This window comes from Argopecten irradians, chromosome 6, assembly GCF_041381155.1.
Source record: "Argopecten irradians isolate NY chromosome 6, Ai_NY, whole genome shotgun sequence".
Lineage (NCBI taxonomy): Eukaryota > Metazoa > Mollusca > Bivalvia > Pectinida > Pectinidae > Argopecten > Argopecten irradians.
In genome coordinates, this window is record NC_091139.1 from 23,401,710 (window position 1) to 23,425,482 (window position 23,773).

At 35.5% G+C, this 23,773-nt stretch overlaps 2 protein-coding genes across 6 annotated transcripts; both read right to left on the bottom strand.

Moving 5' to 3' along the window:
- Nucleotides 1–3,095: 3,095 nt before the first annotated feature.
- On the bottom strand, nt 3,096–3,980 carry LOC138326401 (mucin-22-like). The gene has a single exon (XM_069272512.1). It carries the CDS (start codon nt 3,978–3,980, stop codon nt 3,096–3,098), a length of 885 nt encoding a protein of 294 aa, XP_069128613.1.
- Nucleotides 3,981–5,558: 1,578 nt separating this feature from the next.
- On the bottom strand, nt 5,559–23,655 carry LOC138325374 (high affinity copper uptake protein 1-like). 5 transcript variants are annotated; one of them, XR_011208773.1, is made up of 6 exons: nt 23,427–23,652; nt 20,129–20,368; nt 16,873–16,945; nt 15,924–16,023; nt 7,161–10,702; nt 5,559–7,030 (listed from the first exon to the last, which is right to left on the bottom strand). XR_011208773.1 is itself a non-coding variant. In XM_069270996.1 (6 exons), exons 2-6 carry the CDS (start codon nt 20,351–20,353, stop codon nt 10,360–10,362), a joined length of 804 nt encoding a protein of 267 aa, XP_069127097.1. In that variant the 5' UTR covers nt 20,354–20,368; nt 23,427–23,655; the 3' UTR covers nt 5,559–10,359. The 5 variants fall into 5 exon arrangements, 4 of the variants coding, with proteins under 4 accessions (XP_069127097.1, XP_069127093.1, XP_069127094.1 ...); XM_069270996.1 differs by adding an exon at nt 12,743–12,805 and having other exon boundaries at nt 5,559–10,702; nt 23,427–23,655; XM_069270992.1 differs by having other exon boundaries at nt 5,559–10,702.
- Between the last annotated feature and the right edge of the window lie 118 nt (nt 23,656–23,773).

Here is a 23,773-nt window from a genome sequence, read left to right on the forward strand (position 1 = left end):
TTCTACTTCGCGTCACCATTAAATTATATTTAGTAATAATTTGGTAAATGGCTTTCGTATTTTGTAAGGTACATTTTGTGTTTAACATTTGCCAAATTATTTTTTGTCTTTTTTTGTGCGTGTTAAATGACTCCGTTCCGTTGCAATATATATATGTCATTACCGCAAACGATGGTTACAGTAGACATTTTTTTTAGTAAAATGAAAGAGAAAATGATTCAGACCATGTTTATTACATCATCACAAAGTTTTATAGTTGCCATATATGCCCCAAGTGTAACAAATCCTTCAGTTTGCCGAGGAAACAACTGGATTTAAAAGTTTGTTGATGAGCTGTCAGAGCGGATACTTTCGTCTGATATTCGCATAGAAAATTATGTTACAAGGTTAAATCCTTATAGAAGTCCCAGTTTAGGGTAGTGGTTTGTCGTAACTTTTGGTAATTTGTTGCGTTTCGGTAATTATCGAGCGTTAAAAACCACAGGGACCTGGCACGAAAATTTTTAACCAACAGTATACATATATATATGTTATAGATACTATAATATGTATATGTTATACTGTTAGTTTAAAAAAATCGTGCCAGGTCCCTGTGCTAAAAACTATACACAGGTTAACATTAATTAACAGGTCTGATTTTAGTTTCTTGTCGAGTATTTGTAAATGGTACATGGTTGGTATGTAGATGATATGCGTTTTGTAACATTTTTAGCCCACCATGATTGTGGGATATTCAAATCGCACATCATCCGTGGTCACGGTGGTCCGTCCGTCCGTTGATAATTCTTGAAGGAATCTTTCTCAAATTTCATATGTAGTTTTCTTTCGGACCCAAATTGTGAATATTACATTTTGTGGACAGATCAGTCAACAAGTTGGCTGACCAGCCGCCATTTTGGATTTTCATAGTTTAAAAGTTTAATTAATTCTCACCGCTATTTCTCAGAAAGTACTGAAGGGTCTTTCTTAAATTTCATATGTAGGTTTCCCTAGAGCCCTTGTTGTGGATATTGTATTTTAGAACCGATCCTACAACAAGATGGCCGCCAGGCAGCCATCTTGGAAATTGATAGTTAATGTTTGTTACCGCTATTTCTTAGAAAGTACTTTCGTTTATGGGCGCCATGATCGCTAGATGGGATCTCTTGTCATTTGTTATTACACATTTAGGCTGTTCTACAAAAATCACTTTAGACGAATCTTGCAGTAATGACTGGAACATTTCACAGATATTTTCACTCAACTTCATCATTTTATTAGAAAAAAATAAAACTTTCACGCAATTGGTGTCAATTTCATTAGATTAAAGTTTCAGAAATGTGATGGGAAATGTAACTTTTATTTGGCATAGGTGGTTTATTTTATTAGTTTATTTCTATTTTCATGCTAATTTGTATTTTAGTACTACCCCATTGTGATATAGCGAAACGGATGCCTATTGACATACCAAACTATTGTTCTGACTTTTTCTCATAAGTAGCACAGCTTCTTGATTTACTATTTAGATTTACGAAATCCATGGTCACAAAAAGTGTTTCCTAATATTTGTTAAGTTTTTCCTAAAATAAATATATTTGCCTATTTTGTGAGTCAAAACGTACACTAATGGTTGAATGACCCATAGTTGCAGCCAGCACAATGTGTTCTCAATTTGCCCACTTTTTAAAGAACAAAGAAAGGTGTTGGTATATGGATAACCAATCATGTCTGGCTGTGTGTCGTGTCCATCTTTTGGAAAGCCGTATTATGACAACAGGGTAGCATTTCGTCTGTATTGGTTAACATGGAAACTGTCGCGTCTAGTCATTGGTCGAATGCAAGTCGGTTGTCGCACGAGTGTGTGTATGGAGGTAGGGAACGAAGAACTACATACCACCAAAAAAACAACCTACCAACAGTTGCATTTGACAGGTGGTGGCTCCATAAAGTGGCCTGCACGTTTAATCTTCTTATGGTTCAAAGGACAGTAAATGGTCTACAGTACAATACAACTATAATACTATCTTCTCTCATACAAACTCTTCTTCTGGAACAAGCTTTACCCAAGAGAAATTACAATATCGACATTTTATTTGGATTGAACAACCCTGACGACGATATTCCTTTAAAGGGACCATGGAAACCGTTCATATCTAACGAAGAGCATAAATTCGCGAGGAGAAATGAAGCCGGAATCCTTGACTGTTACAGGAAACCTGCACATATATGTTAGCATACATACTAAGCTGGAAAATAAAGTGTGAAGGACACATGGCAGATGAGTGATGTGACCTTATAAACCTATCCTGTTCCTGTTATTTGCAAATTATGTGATAAAACGGTAACTGATATAGCCTAGTAGTACATTTTCTGATAGAATGCCATATTCTGCTTGCTGAGAGGAATCTAATCCTGGAAACCATCGTTAATTTTCTTCATGTTGATGACTACATGCTGTATCGACTCCCCCACAAAACAATGCCATTGGCTCTCTCCCGTGGTATGCGAAGAGTCCTAATCTCAACCCCATGGAGCATTTGTGGGATCATTTCGGACGCAAGGTCAGAGCTAAAGATCTTCCGGTTCAGATCCTCCAAGAGTTGATGGCGGCACTCCATGAAGAATAGAAGAGAATCCCAACGATTCGGACATGTCGTTTGATATGAAACATGCGAAGACGTATTACAGAAACAGTTTCTGTTAACGATGGATACACAAATTATTGACAAACAGCTTCTGATACAAATGAGTCACAGACATTATCTGTTACCTTTATCATTTATTGGATTGAAACGAATTTTCATGAAATGACCATATTTGTTCAGTCATCTTATTTTGCAGTTTTATCGAGTATTTAAATGACTTCTCTGCATTTCTAGATGTCATAATTTAACAATATTTGTGTTTCGATAAAGCAAACAGGATAGTATTGGTTAGAAGGCAACATACGGGACATTACTGGCGAAATTCCATCAATGATGTCTTGCATGTTTGACAGCCAACAAATGATATCATGCGTGCTTGACCCCAACCAGTGATATCATGCGTGTTTTACTTCCAACCAGTGATATCATTCGTGCTTGACTTCCAACTAGTGATGCCCTGCGTGCTTGACTTTAAAACAGTGGTATCATTCGTGCTTGACTTCCAGCCAGTGACATCATGCGTTCTTGACCTCCAACCAGAGATGTTCTGTGTGCTTGACTTCCAACCAGTGATATCATGCGTTCTTGACTTCCAACCAGAGATGTTCTGCGTGCTTGACTTGCAACCAGTGATGCCATGCGTGCTTGACTTCCAATCAGTGATATCATGAGTGCTTGACTTCCAATCAGTGATATCATGAGTGCTTGACTTCCAGCCAGTGATGCCCCGCGTGTTTGACTTCCAACCAGTGACATTATGCGTTCTTGACTTCCAGTCAGTGATGCCCCGCGTGTTTGACTTCCAACCAGTGACATCATGCGTTCTTGACTTTCAACCAGAGATGTTCTGTGTGCTTGACTTCCAACCAGTGATATCATGCGTGCTTGACTTCCAATCAGTGATATCACGAGTGCTTGACTTCCAACCAGAGATGTTCTGCGTGCTTGACTTCCAACCAATGATATCATGCGTGTTTTAGTTCCAAGCAGAGATGTTCTGCGTGCTTGACTTTCAAACAGTGGTATCATTCGTGCTTGACTTCCAGCCAGTGATGCCCCGCTTGTTTGACTTCCAACCAGTGACATCATGCGTTCTTGACTTCCAACCAGAGATGTTCTCTGTGCTTGACTTCCAACCAGTGATATCATGTGTTCTTGACTTCCAACCAGAGATGTTCTGCGTGCTTGACTTGCAACCAGTGATGCCATGCGTGCTTGACTTCCAATCAGTGATATCATGAGTGCTTGACTTCCAGCCAGTGATGCCCCGCGTGTTTGACTTCCAACCAGTGACATCATGCGTTCTTGACTTCCAGTCAGTAATGCCCCGCGTGTTTGACTTCCAACCAGTGACATCATGCGTTGTTGACTTCCAACCAGAGATGTTCTGTGTGCTTGACTTCCAACCAGTGATATCATGCGTGCTTGGCTTCCAATCAGTGATATCATTCGTGCTTGACTTCCAACTAGTGATGCTCCGCATGCTTGACTTCCAACCAGTGACATCATGCATGCTTGACTTCCAACCAGAGATGTTCTGCGTGCTTAACTTCCAACCAATGATATCATGCATTCTTGACTTCCAACCAGAGATGTTCTGCGTGCTTGACTTGCAACCAGTGATGCCATGCGTACTTGACTTCCAATCAGTGATATCATGAGTGCTTGACTTTCAATCAGTGATATCATGCCTGCTTGACTTTCAAACAGTGATGCCATGCGTGCTTGACTTGCAACTAGTGATGCCATGCGTGCTTGACTTCCAATCAGTGATATCATACTCCCAACCAGTGATATCATGCGTGCTTGACTTCCAATCAGGGATATCATGCGTGCTTGACTTCCAATCAGTGATATCATGCGTGCTTGACTTTCAACCAGTGATGCCATGTGTGCTTGACTTTCAAACAGTGATGCCATGCGTGTTTGACTTCCAACCAGTGATGCCATGCGTGCTTGACTTCCAATCAGTGATATCATGCGTGCTTGACTTTCAACCAGTGATATCATGCATGCTTGACTTTCAAACAGTGATGCCATGCGTGCTTGACTTTCAACCAGTGATATCATGCGTTCTTGACTTCCAACCAGAGATGTTCTGCGTGCTTGACTTGCAACCAGTGATGCCATGCGTGCTCGACTTCCAATCAGTGATATCATGCGTGCTTGACTTTCAACCAGTGATATCATGCATGCTTGACTTTCAAACAGTGATGCCATGCGTGCTTGACTTTCAACCAGTGATATCATGCGTTCTTGACTTCCAACCAGAGATGTTCTGCGTGCTTGACTTGCAACCAGTGATGCCATGCGTGCTCGACTTCCAATCAGTGATATGCATGCTTGACTTGCAACCAGTGATATCATGCATATTTGACTTGCAACCAGTGATAAAATGTCAGCTTGGCCTCCAATCAGTGATATCATGCATGTTTGACTTGCAACCACAGATATCATGCGTGCTTGACTTCCAACCAGTGATGGGCTTGCTTGACTTCCAACCAGACAAAATTTCCCAACCTCCAAGGACCTTGGAGGGGGGACAAAAAAATGTCAAATGGTGACCATCTTAGATTTCTCGGAGAAAATTAAAACTATTATAGCACATCTTCATGCTTACTAACAAAGTTGGCCTGGCTTCACATATATCTGTAAAAGTGGAGGTCAACAAATACAATATCAATGATCACATTTAAAAGTGACCTAGAATAAAATCTGTTATTTTTGAGCGATAATGTTATTTCATCCAAAGTCAGATTGATCTTATTCATCCATGTGTTTACAGAATATAGTAAACTTATTAATGTAGAATGTATTAATTATACAAGCACATGGAAAGAAAATAGGGAGGGGGATTGATATATATATATTGGGAGACATGACATTAGTTCTGGTTCCGGCACCATAAAACTTTCTTGAGGAAAAACAAACCACTTATAATGTATAATGATTTTATTTCAAATAATTTATTCATTATCCCCATCCTGTTACTGTACAACCTACAATGTACATCATCCATATAAAACAATAACAATGGAGATATAACCGTAACGGCATACTCACACAGAAAGATTGTATATGCTTTGTCATCAGGTAGTTTACAGACTAGATTATCACATCAATACATTATCAAACAGAGATGACTGTACTAGGAATCCCTAAATAATCCCAGGTCCAAGGATCATGAAACAGTCTTAGATTTAGTTTTAGCTATAGCCAATCAGATATGACGTTACATTTTGTAAAGTCATTTGTGATTGGCTAGACTGTTTCGTGATCCTAGGGCCAGTATTCCTTAATTCAGGAAAAAATTATGTTAAAGTTTTCGATAATAGCACATTGAGCATGCTCAATATTCCAGATTTACTATCACTGTCATAATATCCACCCCTGTTTAATGTATACATATATAATGTATTGAGTATAAAAAAAAAACATTTGTGTACAAGATGAAAAAATGATTATTTAAAATACAGACATGTACCAGATAAGTTCAATCCTAATTTGATAATGTGCCCAAATAATGCAACACCACAGCAGTAACTAGCACTGTAGTGTACCTTCCTGCCATAGATAAATGCAATCAGTTCATCTCGAGAATTCAATCAAATTTACTAACTTAGGTGCATTAAACAATTATGGAGTTAAAGTAAATGGACGGAAAAACAGTTGCTGAAGGACAGACTTTTATATTTTGGAGGGAAGCTGTACACTGGCAATGTAAGTTTCATGTGGAGAAAATTTATGATACTACATAGTGAGTATTAATTAAAAGATGATTAGATTTTTTAATACAAGGGTGTGAAAGATAGCGATTACCTATCCGATATTGTCACAATTTATAAATTAGGTGAAACCTGAGGCTTCGTTGATAGTGACATATTGGCTAGAATATCACTAACCTTTATGAATTTCTAAGCATATGACAGACCATAGAGGGTTAACTTTTTGAAAATATTACATCATTTTGTTCCCACCTCCAGCCTGTGAGGATACAATGGGGTCAGAATGTATAGAATGTAATGCAACTTTTATGAAGTCACAATCAGGCTGTCTTTCTCAGGTACTCTTGTTTAATATCCTAGACAAGCCTATCTGACACAGGAACATATGAGAGAAAACTAGATCTTACAGTTAGAGGCTGGAATGTTTTATTTACCGGGTATATAGTATAAAAGTCTAATAGGGCTTTTTATTGCAGAGATTTACTTCATCATTTAACAAAATTAGTTTGTACTTATACACCATTGTCTCACTAATCAGTTTATACCTATACATCATTGTCTAACTAATTAGATTATACCTATACATTACAGGTGGGTTATTACTCTGCAGGTGGGCTCACAGTTTACATCTCTCTTTAAACATTAATGCTGCACTTTTCAGGCCTGTTAATGCACCCATTACTGGAGTGCAGTCAGAGCAAAGATTTTTTACAAACTTTTTTCCACTTTCCCTAAGGATGTTTCTTGGTTCAAATCTACACAGAAGTTTATGACTATAGTTGTGATTTCCCCATATCTGACATGCCCTAGCCTAGGAAGGGCAGAGCCAACATGTAAAAATATTTGTATGATTTACTGATTAAGAACATTATAGCACTCAGCTGCACCACTAATTTCAGCACTAGCTATAACTTCACTTCTTTTGTGTCGCATATAAGCACTTGGCTTTGATGAACATAAGTATAATCACATACAATAATCATATAATCATATCAGTAATTAACTACTGTAAACCAAATTCCTTTCGCGACTTTTAAATTTCGCGATTCTCATTTCAAAACAAATTCACTGAGATCAAAATTTGTGGATTGAAAAATTAAACAGAAATTCCTCTAAATAAATACTATATTGATGGTAATTCTTGCAGATTTTTTTTGCGAATTTACTTGGATTGTGAAATTTGCGAAAGTAAATCGCACACAGAAGTAAGTTGGTTTACAGTATATAAGTACATCAGAGATTTACATGGTTATCTATGTCACTGCTTATATGTATAATAAATATAGACAAAAAGTTTAAGACACAGAGTCAATAACTGTATAATATATATACACAAGTAGTTAAAAAACAGGACCAGAATTTAAGAAATCATACAAGTTAAGCATTTTGTGTGAGAATGACAGATACTGCATGTAAACCAACTATCTTTCACAGGTACTTAATTTTGAGATTTCCATTTCAAACCACGTCCGCGTAGATTAACTTTTGCGGATAAAATAAGTGATTGAAAATTTGCTGAGATAAACGCAGTACTTACCTAATGAAAATAGTTCACAACAACGTGTCACAAAATATCCCTTACACAGTAGTCTAAATGCCCTTTAGTTATCATGACAGTTTCAACACAACACTTAAGTAAAAGCTAAAATGGATCAAAATAAGTGCAGAATTGTTCACAACATTAAATACCCTCAGTTACAAATACAAATATGATGATTTATACAGTAGATCGTAATTAGATATGACAGATGTTACCATCTCGTGTGTACATTTTTAATTGATGATTTTGTCATCATATGACTAGAAGAGGTTAAAGATACCTGTGAGGGTGGCAAACCAATGCTGTAGTAAATTATGATACCACGTACATGATGTGTTTAGTTGTGGGCCATTCAGTGTAGTAGTGTAATAATGGTGTCCAGTTCAATGCTATCCTACTATGAATCATTTGGTTTATCAATGGTCCAAATGCACAGCAATAATTTTTTCTAATTATAGTTCCAATGGTCCAAACGCACAGCAATAATTTTTTCTAATTATAGTTCAAGTTAAAAATAACCACATTACAACATCTATTTAAAATAAAAGCATAAGTATAAATATTGAAATGTGTGTAAACTATTTCACAGTTAGATGCCAGAAGACAAAAAATTACTCTGAAAAAAAAAATACGATATATTTCCTACAGTATCAGAACTTGACTATGAACAGAGTATTTGGTATCACTGAAGTCTGAATCAAAGTATTGCTGTGGAAAGACTTCGTTTGTCTGTAGGTACCATACCTTAAAGGATGGTGTCTTTATTCAACAGTATATAAATATGTACATTTTTATGTACAAGATAAGGCAGACCTCATTCACAATTAACCTTGAAAAATATCTTAATAAATATTGTATCTAGTTCTTTCGTTCAACAACCAATTAACTTCAATAGAAAATGGAAAAAACCCCAGCACATTTGGAGTGGCCAAAAATACTGAAAACATATGTTAACAAGATAGGAACTAATTGACATGACCAGAATCACCCAAACATCACTCAATTTAATTTCTAATGACTTACTAAACCTGGAATTACATTGTAACAACCATTTCACTTTTAATTGATTTAATCAATAAAGTTTCAGTAATACCAGCTGATTACTACTTAAAAGCTGTAATTTTTCTACCAAACCAATTAATGCAGATCTTACATAATGCTTTATTTGATAAACTCTATACATAACCCTGTAACCTCCCTAGTCACTACAGGGATACATATCAGCAAGAAAACATCTGACCATTAATTATAACTACATTTTGTATTTGCATATTACAGAGTTAGCTGCCCTTGTGGGTAGGCATATATTGTGAAGTCATCTGTTTGAGAGCGTAACGTCATACATTTTGAAAAAAAATGACATGAACTGCATCCACAAAATAATACTGCCACAATGGATACCTAACCCCAAGGGAGCTAACTCTGTAATATGCAAAGACTGAATAGAGTTACCGGTAGTTGTATATAAGGCAATCATGCACTCTCACTTCATAAACATAATGAACAAATAAACTATGTCAAACACAAAATGTTTAACACAAACATGATATAATGTACATATGCCTACATTCAATAATGCAACCAAGACATTTTCAAATTATTTTATTTTAACTAATTTTTAGTAATTTTATTCATATATGTGACAGATATTGCACCAACTTTAAATTACAGTAATGTAGAATATCTCATGCATTTTGCTAAAGAATAAAAGAAAATACACAAATTGCACCATTTTCAAAAGTTGAATTGGCTAATGAACAATTTTCCAGAGAATTTTTAATTCCCCTGAAACAGTGGCAGGTGATACATATTGCATTGATACATTAATCATCTTAGAGTTTGTGGAAGTGACAAACTAGAATCTTATAATTATTCAGCTCTGACTAAATTAAATTAACACCAAGCACAATCATTAGAAAGAAACTTTTGACAGAATGTCTTAATTTTATAAACAATGAAACATAAAATAAATATTTCGATCATTACAAGCAGATCAAGGAAACAGCACAAGATCAATAATATATAACGTGGTTTATAGAAAACACTTTGGTCAACTTAACGAAGTGAAGATGAAAATATGTGATTTTCTCTTTGTTTTTAAGTGCATAATGAGTTGTGGTAATTAGTGGCATATATTAATTAGATCCCAAAAAGATCATGACATTGTGAATTTGTACCTAATACTTAAATTCGTTCTATTTATGCCACATACCATATTCGACCCAATAAGCACTCCCATCCCTTTAAGCCCCCTCTCCCTTTTTGAGGTACATGTAATTTCATTCGCCTGACTTTTGTGAAAGGTTAGTCCAAACAGGGTCCTATTACATGCCCCCCTCATTTTTTTCTAATTTCTCAGCACCCTGGGCACTTATTGGGTCAATTATATAAATAATGGCTCAGATCTTTAACATTAAAAATGCACTTTTACAGTGAATCTGTTTAAGTAACCATGACAACCTGGCAGACCTTAACAATGGGTCTCCTTAGTGTTGCTGGTGTCCAGATCCGGATTAGTCTCCATACCCTCTTTGAGAGGTTCCAGTTCTGACTCGCGGAATTCACTTCGCCCCAGTTCCTGTTTTAGAGGGGAGGAGTGACACTCGTTCTGACAAGAGGCCTCAACGTCCAGTCCGTCGAGCTGGTGCATCTTCCAGCCACAGACAAAGAATCCACCGCCGAGAGCCAGTAGCATGGTGACAACCACCCAGACATTGTAGGTCATCACTACCAACATTAGGATGTAACTACATACCATCTGTACCACATACAATAGTGTCTGTAACAGGTGCTCCCGGCTCCGGATAGAGTATCTGTAAAGGTCAAGGGCACAAGTAGAGTTTAAATATAGTACCGACTTCAGACTGATGTAAAGGTCAAGGTCACACAGTTTACATATCCTACCAATTTCAGATTGATGTAAAGGTCAAGGTCACACAGTTTAAATATCCCACCAATTTCAGACTGATGTAAAGGTTAAGGTTACAGTTTAAATATCGTACCAATTTCAGACTGATGTAAAGGTAAAGGTCACAGTTTAGATATCGTACCATTTTAAATATCGTACCAAATTCAGAGTGATGAGCAAGCTAAACATGCTAAACATGCATGAATTGTTAAATTTTGTGTTACTTTTCCATTAATACAATGCAACATTCACTGAGAATGACAGAGAAAGAACAAAATGGATTCACACTACAGACATATAGCGGTATTTAGCAGTATTGTCAGTGTTTTAGTTTGTATTATTGTGGATACACAACTTAATTGGCAGTAGACTAGTGATCAAAAAACAAGACATTGATACATGCATTATAAATATGACAATAAATATAATGTGTTGTCTGAAGTGAAAAATAAACAAGTTTTAGAGATGTAATGTTAATAAAAGGTATGGTCTGGTGTTATATCTGAAGTGACTGTATGTAAATGTATGTGACCTGATTTAGATAAGTACGAATAAAGAGCTGGTATAGTAGTGGAGAGTGTGTAGAGGACTAGTGACTGTGACTGTATGTAAATGTATGTGACCTGATTTAGATAAGTAGGAATAAAGAGCTGGTGTAGTAGTGGAGAGTGTGTAGAGGACTAGTGACTGTGACTGTATGTAAATGTATGTGACATGATTTAGATAAGTAGGAATAAAGAGCTGGTGTAGTAGTGGAGAGTGTGTAGAGGACTAGTGACTGTGACTGTATGTAAATGTATGTGACCTGATTTAGATAAGTAGGAATAAAGAGCTGGTGTAGTAGTGGAGAGTGTGTAGAGGACTAGTGACTGTATGTAAATGTATGTGACCTGATTTAGATAAGTAGGAATAAAGAGCTGGTGTAGTAGTGGAGAGTGTGTAGAGGACTAGTGACTGTGACTGTATGTAAATGTATGTGACCTGATTTAGATAAGTAGGAATAAAGAGCTGGTGTAGTAGTGGAGAGTGTGTAGAGGACTAGTGACTGTATGTAAATGTATGTGACCTGATTTAGATAAGTAGGAATAAAGAGCTGGTGTAGTAGTGGAGAGTGTGTAGAGGACTAGTGACTGTGACTGTTTGTAAATGTATGTGACCTGATTTAGATAAGTAGGAATAAAGAGCTGGTGTAGTAGTGGAGAGTGTGTAGAGGACTAGTGACTGTATGTAAATGTATGTGACCTGATTTAGATAAGTATGAATAAAGAGCTGGTGTAGTAGTGGAGAGTGTGTAGAGGACTAGTGACTGTGACTGTATGTAAATGTATGTGACCTGATTTAGATAAGTAGGAATAAAGAGCTGGTGTAGTAGTGGAGAATGTGTAGAGGACTAGTGACTGTATGTAAATGTATGTGACCTGATTTAGATAAGTAGGAATAAAGAGCTGGTGTAGTAGTGGAGAGTGTGTAGAGGACTAGTGACTGTATGTAAATGTATGTGACCTGATTTAGATAAGTAGGAATAAAGAGCTGGTGTAGTAGTGGAGAGTGTGTAGAGGACTAGTGACTGTATGTAAATGTATGTGACCTGATTTAGATAAGTAGGAATAAAGAGCTGGTGTAGTAGTGGAGAGTGTGTAGAGGACTAGTGACTGTGACTGTATGTAAATGTATGTGACCTGATTTAGATAAGTAGGAATAAAGAGCTGGTGTAGTAGTGGAGAGTGTGTAGAGGACTAGTGACTGTGACTGTATGTAAATGTATGTGACCTGATTTAGATAAGTAGGAATAAAGAGCTGGTGTAGAAGTGGAGAGTGTGTTTTATAGAGGACTAGTGAGTGTATGTAAATGTATGTGACCTGATTTAGATAAGTAGGAATAAAGAGCTGGTGTAGTAGTGGAGAGTGTGTAGAGGACTAGTGACTGTATGTAAATGTATGTGACCTGATTTGTTCGTAGTTGTCTGCAAGAAGGCGAGTGGTGTCACTAGTCTCTGGTTCAGCTGGTCTGTAATAAAGTAATGTTCAGGTTGACTGATCACAACATGTGCTCTGTTCATGTATACAAGCTCGGACACAGTTTCTGAGTATTTTCATGTTGGTTGCAGTATACATGTCAACATACCAGCTAATTTGTCCCCAAAAGTTTGATGTATTTATCTATTTATATATTATATATTATCATATATTATATATGTTTTCGAAACGTTCTAATTCATAACCTTGCATGTGCCTGAAGTGAAATGAATTGTCAAATTATGGGAAGCTACATACAGAGAGAATGTTTTATGGAAATAGTTTATTTTCAAAAATACTTTGTCTGAATTGTATGCAAACTTTGTTCCCCTAAGCCTAAAATGTTTCTGGCTAAATTTGGTTACAAACCATGCAGAACTCTATATGATTTAAATAATTTATTGATATTGCCGTCTATATATTGAGGGGTCAGAAATAAAATTACAAACTCTGTCCCCTTCCCCAAGGATGTTATTTTTGTTTCTGGCTAATGAACTATGTATGGTTTGGGTGCTAATTTTGGCCTTCAAATCCATCTTTTCAACCTTTGATGTGTTGTATTTAGTAATTGAATGTAGAATAACAAATATCGACCACATCTTTCATAGAATAGTTACGATAGATAGGTATAACTGTAGTTGCTATGGTAACTATCCTAAATATGCAGAAATTATGAAAATGAGGAAAAATATCAGTTAATGGGACTAATTAACGTACCATGTGAAACCTGATGATGTTTGTGTGGGACTATTGTTTTTTGTAATAGAATGATGTCAAAAAGATGATATCCCGCTCTACAGTCATATCATCAGGAAGATTACAAAGAGGTTATGTTCCATCACCACTGGAGACACTAGTCCCAGACAAACGTTATCAGGTATCACGTGGTACATGACTTAGTCTCATTTTGTCTCTTTTTATCTAGAATCTATACAGCTCATTCTTGAACAAACTTTATATTTCTCCTAAATATGTGTCTGAGGTTACTGTACCTGCAAATTCTGAACAAAAACCTAAATCAGCAGAAAGATTTCCATCATTACATCATGATTCATGTGAAAACCGTACTTAGTTTAAAACAAGAGGCCTACAGGGCCTATATCGCTCACCTGGTTTGTAATGCCAAGTAATGTTCTGAATACAGGTTCATTGTTTTTTTTCTGCAGAAATTTGAATATTTACCTTCCTGCTACAGGGGTTCAAAGCCAAAATGTATACAAATTCTGTTGCCTTTCCCCTCGAGGATGTTTCTGGCCAAATTTGGTTACAATCCATGCCGAACTCTATGACTAATAGCAATTTAAAGGAAATGTTGACGGACAGACAGACGATAACCTCAACGGCCCTTCCAGACAGGTGAGCTAAAAATCTATGGAACTTGGGGCAAATCAAGGCCAAAACCATACATAGACCCTTGGTTACATGCAAAAATCTATATTTAGATAACTTACTCAGTGATGGCTATATCCCTATGGATATACTGGCGAAGGTACCTGACTGCTTCATACAGGATTCCAACAACAATAGTCATCAGGATCAAACAGAGATACAGTAGTACAGAAACTGTAGATTGATCAGTGACTTTTCATGTAAATGTGATGTGACCTGATAACATTTCATGATACATTAGGATTTTAATTGAGCTACCATGCATCAGTAAGTGGATAAGTGTGTGAGGACTAGTGACTATTACATTGTAAATTATTATTTTATTTACCTGATTTTAGTAAACGAACAAAGCTAAAAAGGTAGTTATTATTCTAAAACTAGCTAAATCCTCTCAGATACTTATGGAGATTTGATGACAAGCCAGGACATAAGTAATGACTGAATCAAATGTCAATTGTAGCTGACCTGATTTTATTATTCGTTCGTAGTATTCTGCAAGAACTTAAAGTGGTGTCACTATGTCTTCTTCGCTGTCATCAGCATCCAGGCACTGTAAAATTGCCTCATAAAAGTTTTTAATGGGTTCTCAACATACCAGCTAATTTGTCCCCAAAAGTTTGATGTATTTATTTATTTATATATATATATTATCATATATTATATATGTTTTCAAAACGTTCTAATTCATAACCTTGCATGTGCCTGAAGTGAAATGAATTGTCAAATTATGGGAAGCTACATACAGAGAGAATGTTTTATGGAAATAGTTTATTTTCAAAAATACTTTGTCTGAATTGTATGCAAACTTTGTTCCCTTAAGCCTAAAAATGTTTCTGGCTAAAGGTTACAAATCATGCAGAACTCTATATGATTTAAATAATTTATTGATATTGCCGTCTATATATTGAGGGGTCAGAAATAAAATTACAAGCTCTGTCCCCTTCCCCAAGGATGTTATTTCTGTTTCTGGAAACAGGTGAAACCTGATGATGTTTGTGTGGGACTATTGTTTTTTGTAATAGAATGATGTCAAAAGATGATATCCCGCTCTACAGTCATATCATCAGGAAGATTACAAAGAGTTATGTTCCATCACCACTGGAGACACTAGTCCCAGACAAACGTTATCAGGTATCACGTGGTACATGAATTAGTCTCATTTTGTCTCTTTTTATCTAGAATCTATACAGCTCATTCTTGAACAAACTTTATATTTCTCCTAAATATGTGTCTGAGGTACTGTACCTGCAAATTCTGAACAAAAACCTAAATCAGCAGAAAGATTTCCATCATTACATCATGATTCATGTGAAAACCGTACTTAGTTTAAACAAGAGGCCTACAGGGCCTATATCGCTCACCTGGTTTGTAATGCCAAGTAATGTTCTGAATACAGGTTCATTGTTTTTTTTCTGCAGAAATTTGAATATTTACCTTCCTGCTACAGGGGTTCAAAGCCAAAATGTATACAAATTCTGTTGCCTTTCCCCTCGAGGATGTTTCTGGCCAAATTTGGTTACAATCCATGCCGAACTCTATGACTAATAGCAATTTAAAGGAAATGTTGACGGACAGACAGACGATAACGGACAGACAGACGATAACCTCAACGGCCCTTCCAGACAGGTGAGCTAAAAATCTATGGAACTTGGGGCAAATCAAGGCCAAAACCATACATAGACCCTTGGTTACATGCAAAAATCTATATTTAGATAACTTACTCAGTGATGGCTATATCCCTATGGATATACTGGCGAAGGTACCTGACTGCTTCATACAGGATTCCAACAACAATAGTCATCAGGATCAAACAGAATACACCTACAACAATTAATTGATCATACCTTGTCTATTCCATATGATATGACAAGATACATTTCATAATCACATCATAATTTAATTGAGCTACCCTGCATCACTTAAACAATAAATTATACTGAACTTTTCAATATTACATTTTTCATTATTATTTTATTTATTTTATTTTAGTAACGGTAGTTATTATTACTAAAATAATTAAATCCTCAAATAATTATTCATATTTGATGACAAGCCAACACATAAGGTAATGACTGAATCAAATTTCAATTGTAGCTTTCTTGACGTCTTAATTTAAAATTATTATCTAGAACTTAAATATAGACACCTTATTCGCTGTAATTAGCATCCAGGGCACTTTAAAATTGCCACAAAGGGGGTGCTTATTGGGGAACCAAAATGTAAGTTATAGAAAAGAGAACTCATAAAATGTCAGGCATATTTTCACTCTTTCTGCAATCATAGCGCATTAATCTTGTTACGGTAAACATGCTAATGCCTTTTATCCTTTGAGATATATTACTACATCATGATTCACAGGTGAAATGGATACAATACAGATGATAGAAACATCAATACATCTACTGCTCCTTTTCTAAGAAAGGGAGGGCTGTTTAAAAGGGGGTTGGGCGCTAATTACTACAAATATGGTAATATCAACTTGTTTGTGCACATGTCTTTACATACATTAAATATAAAGTGCCCTTGACAAATTCCCAGGCATGATACAATTAAAATAAACTCCGTGTGATGAATTAAACCTATCTACTCATTATGGTAACAAACATTTGGCTAGGTTAATAAAGCCTTAGAATTACAGACTTTAGTTGACCTTTACATACACAAGTTTACCTGTTTTTGCATCCAATGTAAAGGATTCAAATAGTACAGTTCCTCCCCAGTGAAAGTTGAAAAACATTGGGTGCTGAAACACAACAAATTAAAGATGTCATACTGTACACAATTCAGTGGATCTCCATATATATCTTATGGAAAATTATATGCCAGTATGGCTGTATCTTATTCTTTTTCTTACAAGTGAATGAAAGATAAAATGTAGGTCACAGTGACCTGATTTGGTATACAATCAGTGATTTTTCTCCCTATATAACTTGGGTCAGTAAACGACCCCATTCCCCCCTGTTTAATCTAAAAAACAAACTACTCTGAAACTGTTGTGATGGTCGTCACCTTTTGATAAAATGAAATAGTTTATAGTTTTACAATATCTTATCACATATTATACAATGTTCAGTAATGGGTAATTTTTTCCCAAAACTGCTCTTTTCGCGATTAAAAATTCCCAATTTGTTACAAAAACTTTTTCCCCAAAATACCCTGAAAAATCACTGACAACATGTACAACGATAGTACAAGTATGAAGTTTCCATGTCTCAATCAGGTTCCAAAAAAGTTTTTTTTTGCTGTATTCCAAATGTAGAAATATAGGTCACAGTGACCTTGTTTGGTTTTGGTATGCAACACATTGTATCATCTAGCTGGACATATAACATGTACACCGAATATTTAAGGAGGGGTATAACTTTTGGCCATTTTACGTCCACTCAGTAATAAGCAAAATATTTTGCATGAAGATACCTTAGGGTCAGCTGCGTATTGTATGCTTATCAGAATTAACCGGTTTTCTCTGAGCTCATGGTAATTTCAGAGGTCAAAGGTGAAAGGGTAAAAATTCACATTTTCATTGTTTAAGTCCTAATTAATTAAATATTTGAATAGAGATAAATTTTGTTGTTGTTTTTGCATGTAAATAATGAGTTTGTGAAGTTCAGTTCAGAAAACTGATGAAAAATTTAAAAAGTAGGTCACAGTGACGTAGCTAAATATTTGTTCCATTTTAGCATTAAAAACTTCAATATTTTTGCTGAAAACTAATATTTTCAATGAACTAATAGCTTGAGATTAATGATAGGTTATATATCCTTTCAGCGCCTTAAATAACAAATAGAATCTAGATTGACTTTTTCTTAAATATAGACCAAAGGTCAAAATATAGGTCACAATGACCTAGTGTTTGGTACATTGACACACATTCTCATTGAGGTGGACTTATATTTACCAAGTATATAGTTCCAGTGCCTCAATTAGTTTACGAAATCAAACTTGGACAGGATTAAATGTGTGGAAGGAATTATGGACAGATCAATGAACAGATATACAAAGGAAACCTCGTGTTGCTACTGGTGTACAATGTGGCATCATGAATTGTTCAATTACATTATTATAACAGGACTTCAGAATACTTTGGGTGTACAAAATCATTTACAGAATCTGCATCATCAGTTAGTGACTTAAGTGTAATTAATTCATCTCCAGATGCCCTAATACCTAATCTATTTTTTTTTCTTTTTCATGAAGTTACCTCTGCAGGTGACACTTTCATTTCCGCTATTCATCGTAAAAGAGAATTACTGCATAGCACATTATTTTCGCTGTGGCTTTTTTTCATGTTTTTATGCCCAACTGAAATGTTTTGTATTACATACATTTTAATTGCACATAAAATAGGCCGCTTTCCAGTAAATGTAAACCAACTTTCATTCATGTACGATTTCGTTTCATGAATTTCACGATCCAAGTAAATTCGCAAAAGTTTTTCTCCGTGAATAATATCTACATCATCGATATTGATATGAATCATCATTCAATTAATTGTTAAATCCCTGGATATTAATCTTAGCATGCTTGTTTCAGAATTCGTGAAATTTAATAGCCACGAAAACAAGTTGTTTTACAGTAAATGTAAAGGTAATAAAGTTATGACCCCTTATGGTAATATGGTGTCAGAGTTTCTAATAATGTAACATAATAACAGGATATTACCAATCTGTATACCGCACTGATCAAATTGTTGTAACACATACTAGTTATCAATATTCTGGGGTTTAGTAATGTGTTACAGCAGATTTGAATATTTTCATCAGATTTTATCAAGAGGATATAATACCACTAATTTACATATTACAACACCAGGACAGGAAACCATGTACTTAATACTTGTAACATCTCCATAATCTCAAGTAACAGCTGCAAACCCTACTCCTTCAGAACTGACTCCATTCTCTCAACATTTACAGCTAAATTTCACTGGTGATTCCTATGATTTATACTAACGATCAGAGTCATACTGACCTTACTAAGGTATACTAATGGAATCAAGAATAGAACCATAGGTTTCACTACAGAAGTAAATCTCACCACCACAATGGCACAATAATGAAAGCTCTGGATGATATCTATAAGTGAAAAAGCTAGATTTCATGGTGGCTTCTATGACTTAGACAAGTCAAATACCTAAGGTTATTGTCAGAGAACCAGATTTATCCCATAACTATGCATGTTTCACAATGGAAAAACCATGTGATAAATTCCATAGCAGTTGCTTATCATTTATGTTTACACACTCCAGTGTGTAAACACCTTCGGCACCTCTGATTGGTAAATTCCAAGATCTCTTGATTCTGATTGGCTCTCAACTTAGGGCTACTTTTCATCGCGCATTTTCTTTTAAATAGCATTGTATTTACTGTTTAACAGGTAGTTGTTTATTAAAGTATCAAACAATAGAATATTGGCTCTCTATTAAAGCACTATATTTTATGGCGGAAAGATATCACTACACAACATATGGTGGTAAGTTTCCCTGAATGAAGACGGGAAAATGGTCACCACAGTATAAATACAGAGCTAAAGTTATGGGATAAATAAGTTCTCCAACGCATGAGTGTTGTTTATCATGTTTATCTAAACTCTCGTTAGTTAATTTTCAAATTTTTAAAAGACACTCGCTAAAGCTTGTGGGTGAACCTCTATTTATTCCTTTAAAAAAACATGTGTCCTCAACTGCTGTAGCTGATAGTCATTTCACTTGAATACCAATACCCAAGTATGCAATGAAAACTGGGAGACTAAAAAAGAGGTTTTCAAGGAAAACAAACTCTAAACATGAACTTATTGATAATTAACTAATCTGCCATTTGGTTCTTAAGGGGAAATTGAAGCTGCACATGCAGTTGGGATAAAGGAAAACAAATCATTGTACAATCCCGAGGATTATTACATATTTATCTATAATACATATACTTACATGCTCGATGGTATGGTGTTCAGCATTCTGATGGCCTGTGTGAGAAAAATGGTTATGTCGATCATGTGCAATACTGTGGTCATGATGGTCAGCAGGGGTGGTGGTCATCATATTGTGGTCATGGTGATGGTGTTGGTGGTGACTGTGGTCCATGATGATAATTATAACAACGGTCAGTACACAAAGAATTAACAGTACCCGTGGCCCATAGTACCTCAGTCTCATCTACTGCTTCTCATCCTACAAAACAACACACACTCTATATAACATCATAAACAACAGTCTCATCTACTGCTTCTCATCCTACAAAACAAAACACACTATATATATAACACAAATACAACACATACTATAGTACAACATCATAAACAACAGTCTCATCTAGATCTACTGCTTCTCATCCTACAAAACAACACATGCTATATATAACATTTTAAACAACCGTCTCATTTACTGCTTCTCATCCTAGAAAACAACACACACTATAGTATAACATCTTAAACAACAGTCTCATCTACTGCTTCTCATCCTACAAAACAACACACACTATATATATAACACATATACAACACATACTATAGTACAACATATCAAACAACAGTCTCATCTACTGCTTCTCATCCTACAAAACAACACACACCATACAACATCTTAAACAACAGTCTCATCTTCTGCTTCTCATCCTACAATACATATACAATACATGCTATAGTACAACATCTTAAACAACAAATATCACAAACAACAATTAAACAACATAAACTATATTACTACAACATTAACAAAATATAAATACAATAAAAATAACAATTTATGTAGCAAGGTGGAGGCATCATGTGACTTACTCTAAATGATATGTTTCACGGAAAAATAGCATGAAATCCGCCCACTTGGAACATCTTTTTCATGACAGCTGATATTAACAGCTTTGCCTTTCCTTGTCAGAGATATTTGTAGCCTAAAACCACTTTTGTATTGGTATACAGGTAATTGTGAAATCTCAAACCACCTTTGTGTGGGTATACAGGTAATTGTGAAATCTCAAACCACCTTTGTGTGGGTATACAGGTAATTGTGAAATCTAAAACCACCTTTGTGTGGGTATACAGGTAATTATGAAATCTAAAACCACCTCTGTGTGGGTATACAGGTAATTGTGAAATCTAAAACCACCTTTGTGTGGGTATACAGGTAATTGTGAAATCTAAAACCACCTTTGTGTGGGTATACAGGTAATTATGAAATCTAAAACCACCTCTGTGTGGGTATACAGGTAATTGTGTAAACTTGTGTCTGAAATATTCAACAAATTTTGGAGGGCAATTAAATTTGGCATACCTGGTATTTGACAGATGCTATAAAATCGTGAAATTTAATTGTGACTAAAATGTTATAAACACAAACAGAGCTGAGCCATATGAGTTAAAATCATGAAAATATATTGAGAAAAAGTGATTAGACATGAAAACATAAAATTAACTTGGTTTATAATATGTATCGTATATCTCTGTAACGCTGGTCATGATTTATTACCTCCCTACATAAATGTAAATGTGTGTTGTAATATAATGTTTACATCTCTCACTTCTTCGGTATTGTTAAGTCTGATTGTGCATACATTAGTGTTTCAGCAGTATATTAAACCTAGCAACAAGGCAGTCAAAATGGGGATCAATCCTGGATACTGATTGAACTTTGGTCAAATGTTTTCTGTCTTCTTAGCACTTTTTACTTGCATGAAATATAAAAATACAGCAAAAAATTTCCAGGAGAAGAGGACTTTATTTACTTATTCATAATAACTTATTCACTTTTATTAAAAAAGTCACTGTAAGAGGTAGAGGAAACCCAGGGAGGGTACTTGTAGAAAAATCATTCACCTATTGTCAATAGCATATCCTATCACAGTCCAAAGTGGGTACATGTATATACTCAATTTCAAAAGGTCCCAGGCGAAATTTCAACCATGGTTAACATGATATTTAAATATAAACTTTATTTATTTACATCAATTGAGAAACAAGTTAATAATATACAATTTATGTAAATCCCCCTTTATGGCCCGGATGTAAGTGAACGAGGGGTCTTAGTGTGTAAGGAAACCAGAGTGCCCGGAGAAAACCCACATGATTGGGTAGGTGACCCCAGACCTTTTCATGTCCATGCCGGGGAACGAACCCTGGCTGGGTAGGTGAAAAGATGGTATTTTAGGTCCAAACATGGTCAAACCATGTTCAACTGTCAATTACCCTGTGACTCTGTGATTATTCACCGTAGTTGACTATGGTTGAACATAGTTTAACTTCTCAACCATGGTTGTAATTACTAACCATGGTGAAAAATGAAACTGACCATGGTAACACTGACCATGCAACTATGGTTGGCGATAGATATGCTGATCCTGGTATATAGATAGATTTTGTTAACTCAAGATGTCTTGGAAACTATAAGATATATATATATATATATATATATATATATATATATACCCTTGGGCCTTGGGCTATTTATAGTAGCATGTAAATGTGTACATATGCACATTAGAGGCCCTATTCTAGATCCTACAATGCTGCAAAGAAATAGTTGCGGTCTCTCAAAACTTGAGGAAGAGTTCATTCCTGGAGAGGAAGTATGTAACCCTAGCCACAATCACAATATCCAACATTGGTCTAGAGAGAACTTGTCTTTAGCCAGATCCAAAGTTCTGAAGGTCGATCCCTGGCAGGGGCAGTGATTTCATTTAAATATAAATCCTGTACCCTGTTACATTCTGTTAGTTACACTTTTACAGGTAACTTTTTGTATTACATTCAGCTGTACAATACCCTCAGGCACTATCAGTTTATCTGTCATCTCACACACTTTTTATAATATTTTTGACCTGATGACAAGCCTTAAGGAGATGGATAGGCATGGTACAGCATGCCTACCGTTATATTTTCTTCATAAATATTTCAAGTTAGGGAATTCTAAAATGTAATGTAATTATATTAATTAAACAGTATTACTGTTAGCAAGGGATTCATTTGAACGTGATAAACAATATACATTTTTATTTCATTATTATTTCCCAATGTTTCTAAGGACATGGTAACATAAGTAGGACAGAATATGAATATATGTTTTGTAATGTCTACTAATGATAACAAACAGACGAAAAAATGTCAATGTCACAATATTGGTAGCAAATACATAATGATTTGACATGAAGTGTCATGTCACGCTAAAATCATAAACATTATAGCATCCCGTAACCATATCAACAAAATAGAGATAACAAGTCGTTTATCTTACTTACCTGCATCTATCTCACCTGTTAGTAAATCAGTGACACGTCCGCACTGTGATTTTCTTAAACGAGAAGTTCCGAAGGGATGTTTGCGATCTCAGCCGGAAGTACACAATAAAGAGGAGAACGAAACCGGATATAGGTACTACTCTATATTGGAGATAATTTATATATACTGATCAACAAATGAAAACATGTCTCCCGCTACCGGCGAAAATTTAGATTTCGAAACACACATTTTAATAATAATAATAATAAATAATTTGATGATGTAAAAATATTGAAAATATCCCTAAATTAATGAAACCACTTATGTATGTCTATATGTCACTTGCCCTGCAGGTAGGGCGTAAGAA

What these genes read in the sequence shown, in the direction of transcription:
- LOC138326401 (XM_069272512.1), bottom strand. Translation starts at nt 3,980, where the DNA reads ATGTCACTGGTTGGAAGTCAAACACGCGGGGCATTACTGACTGGAAGT.
- LOC138325374 (XM_069270996.1), bottom strand. Translation starts at nt 20,353, where the DNA reads ATGAGACTGAGGTACTATGGGCCACGGGTACTGTTAATTCTTTGTGTA. An exon ending in AACACCATACCATCGAGCAT is followed by an intron (nt 16,946 to 20,128) that starts GTAAGTATATGT and finishes GTTGTGTTTCAG; the next exon opens with CACCCAATGTTTTTCAACTT. An exon ending in TACATTGGATGCAAAAACAG is followed by an intron (nt 16,024 to 16,872) that starts GTAAACTTGTGT and finishes TAATTGTTGTAG; the next exon opens with GTGTATTCTGTTTGATCCTG.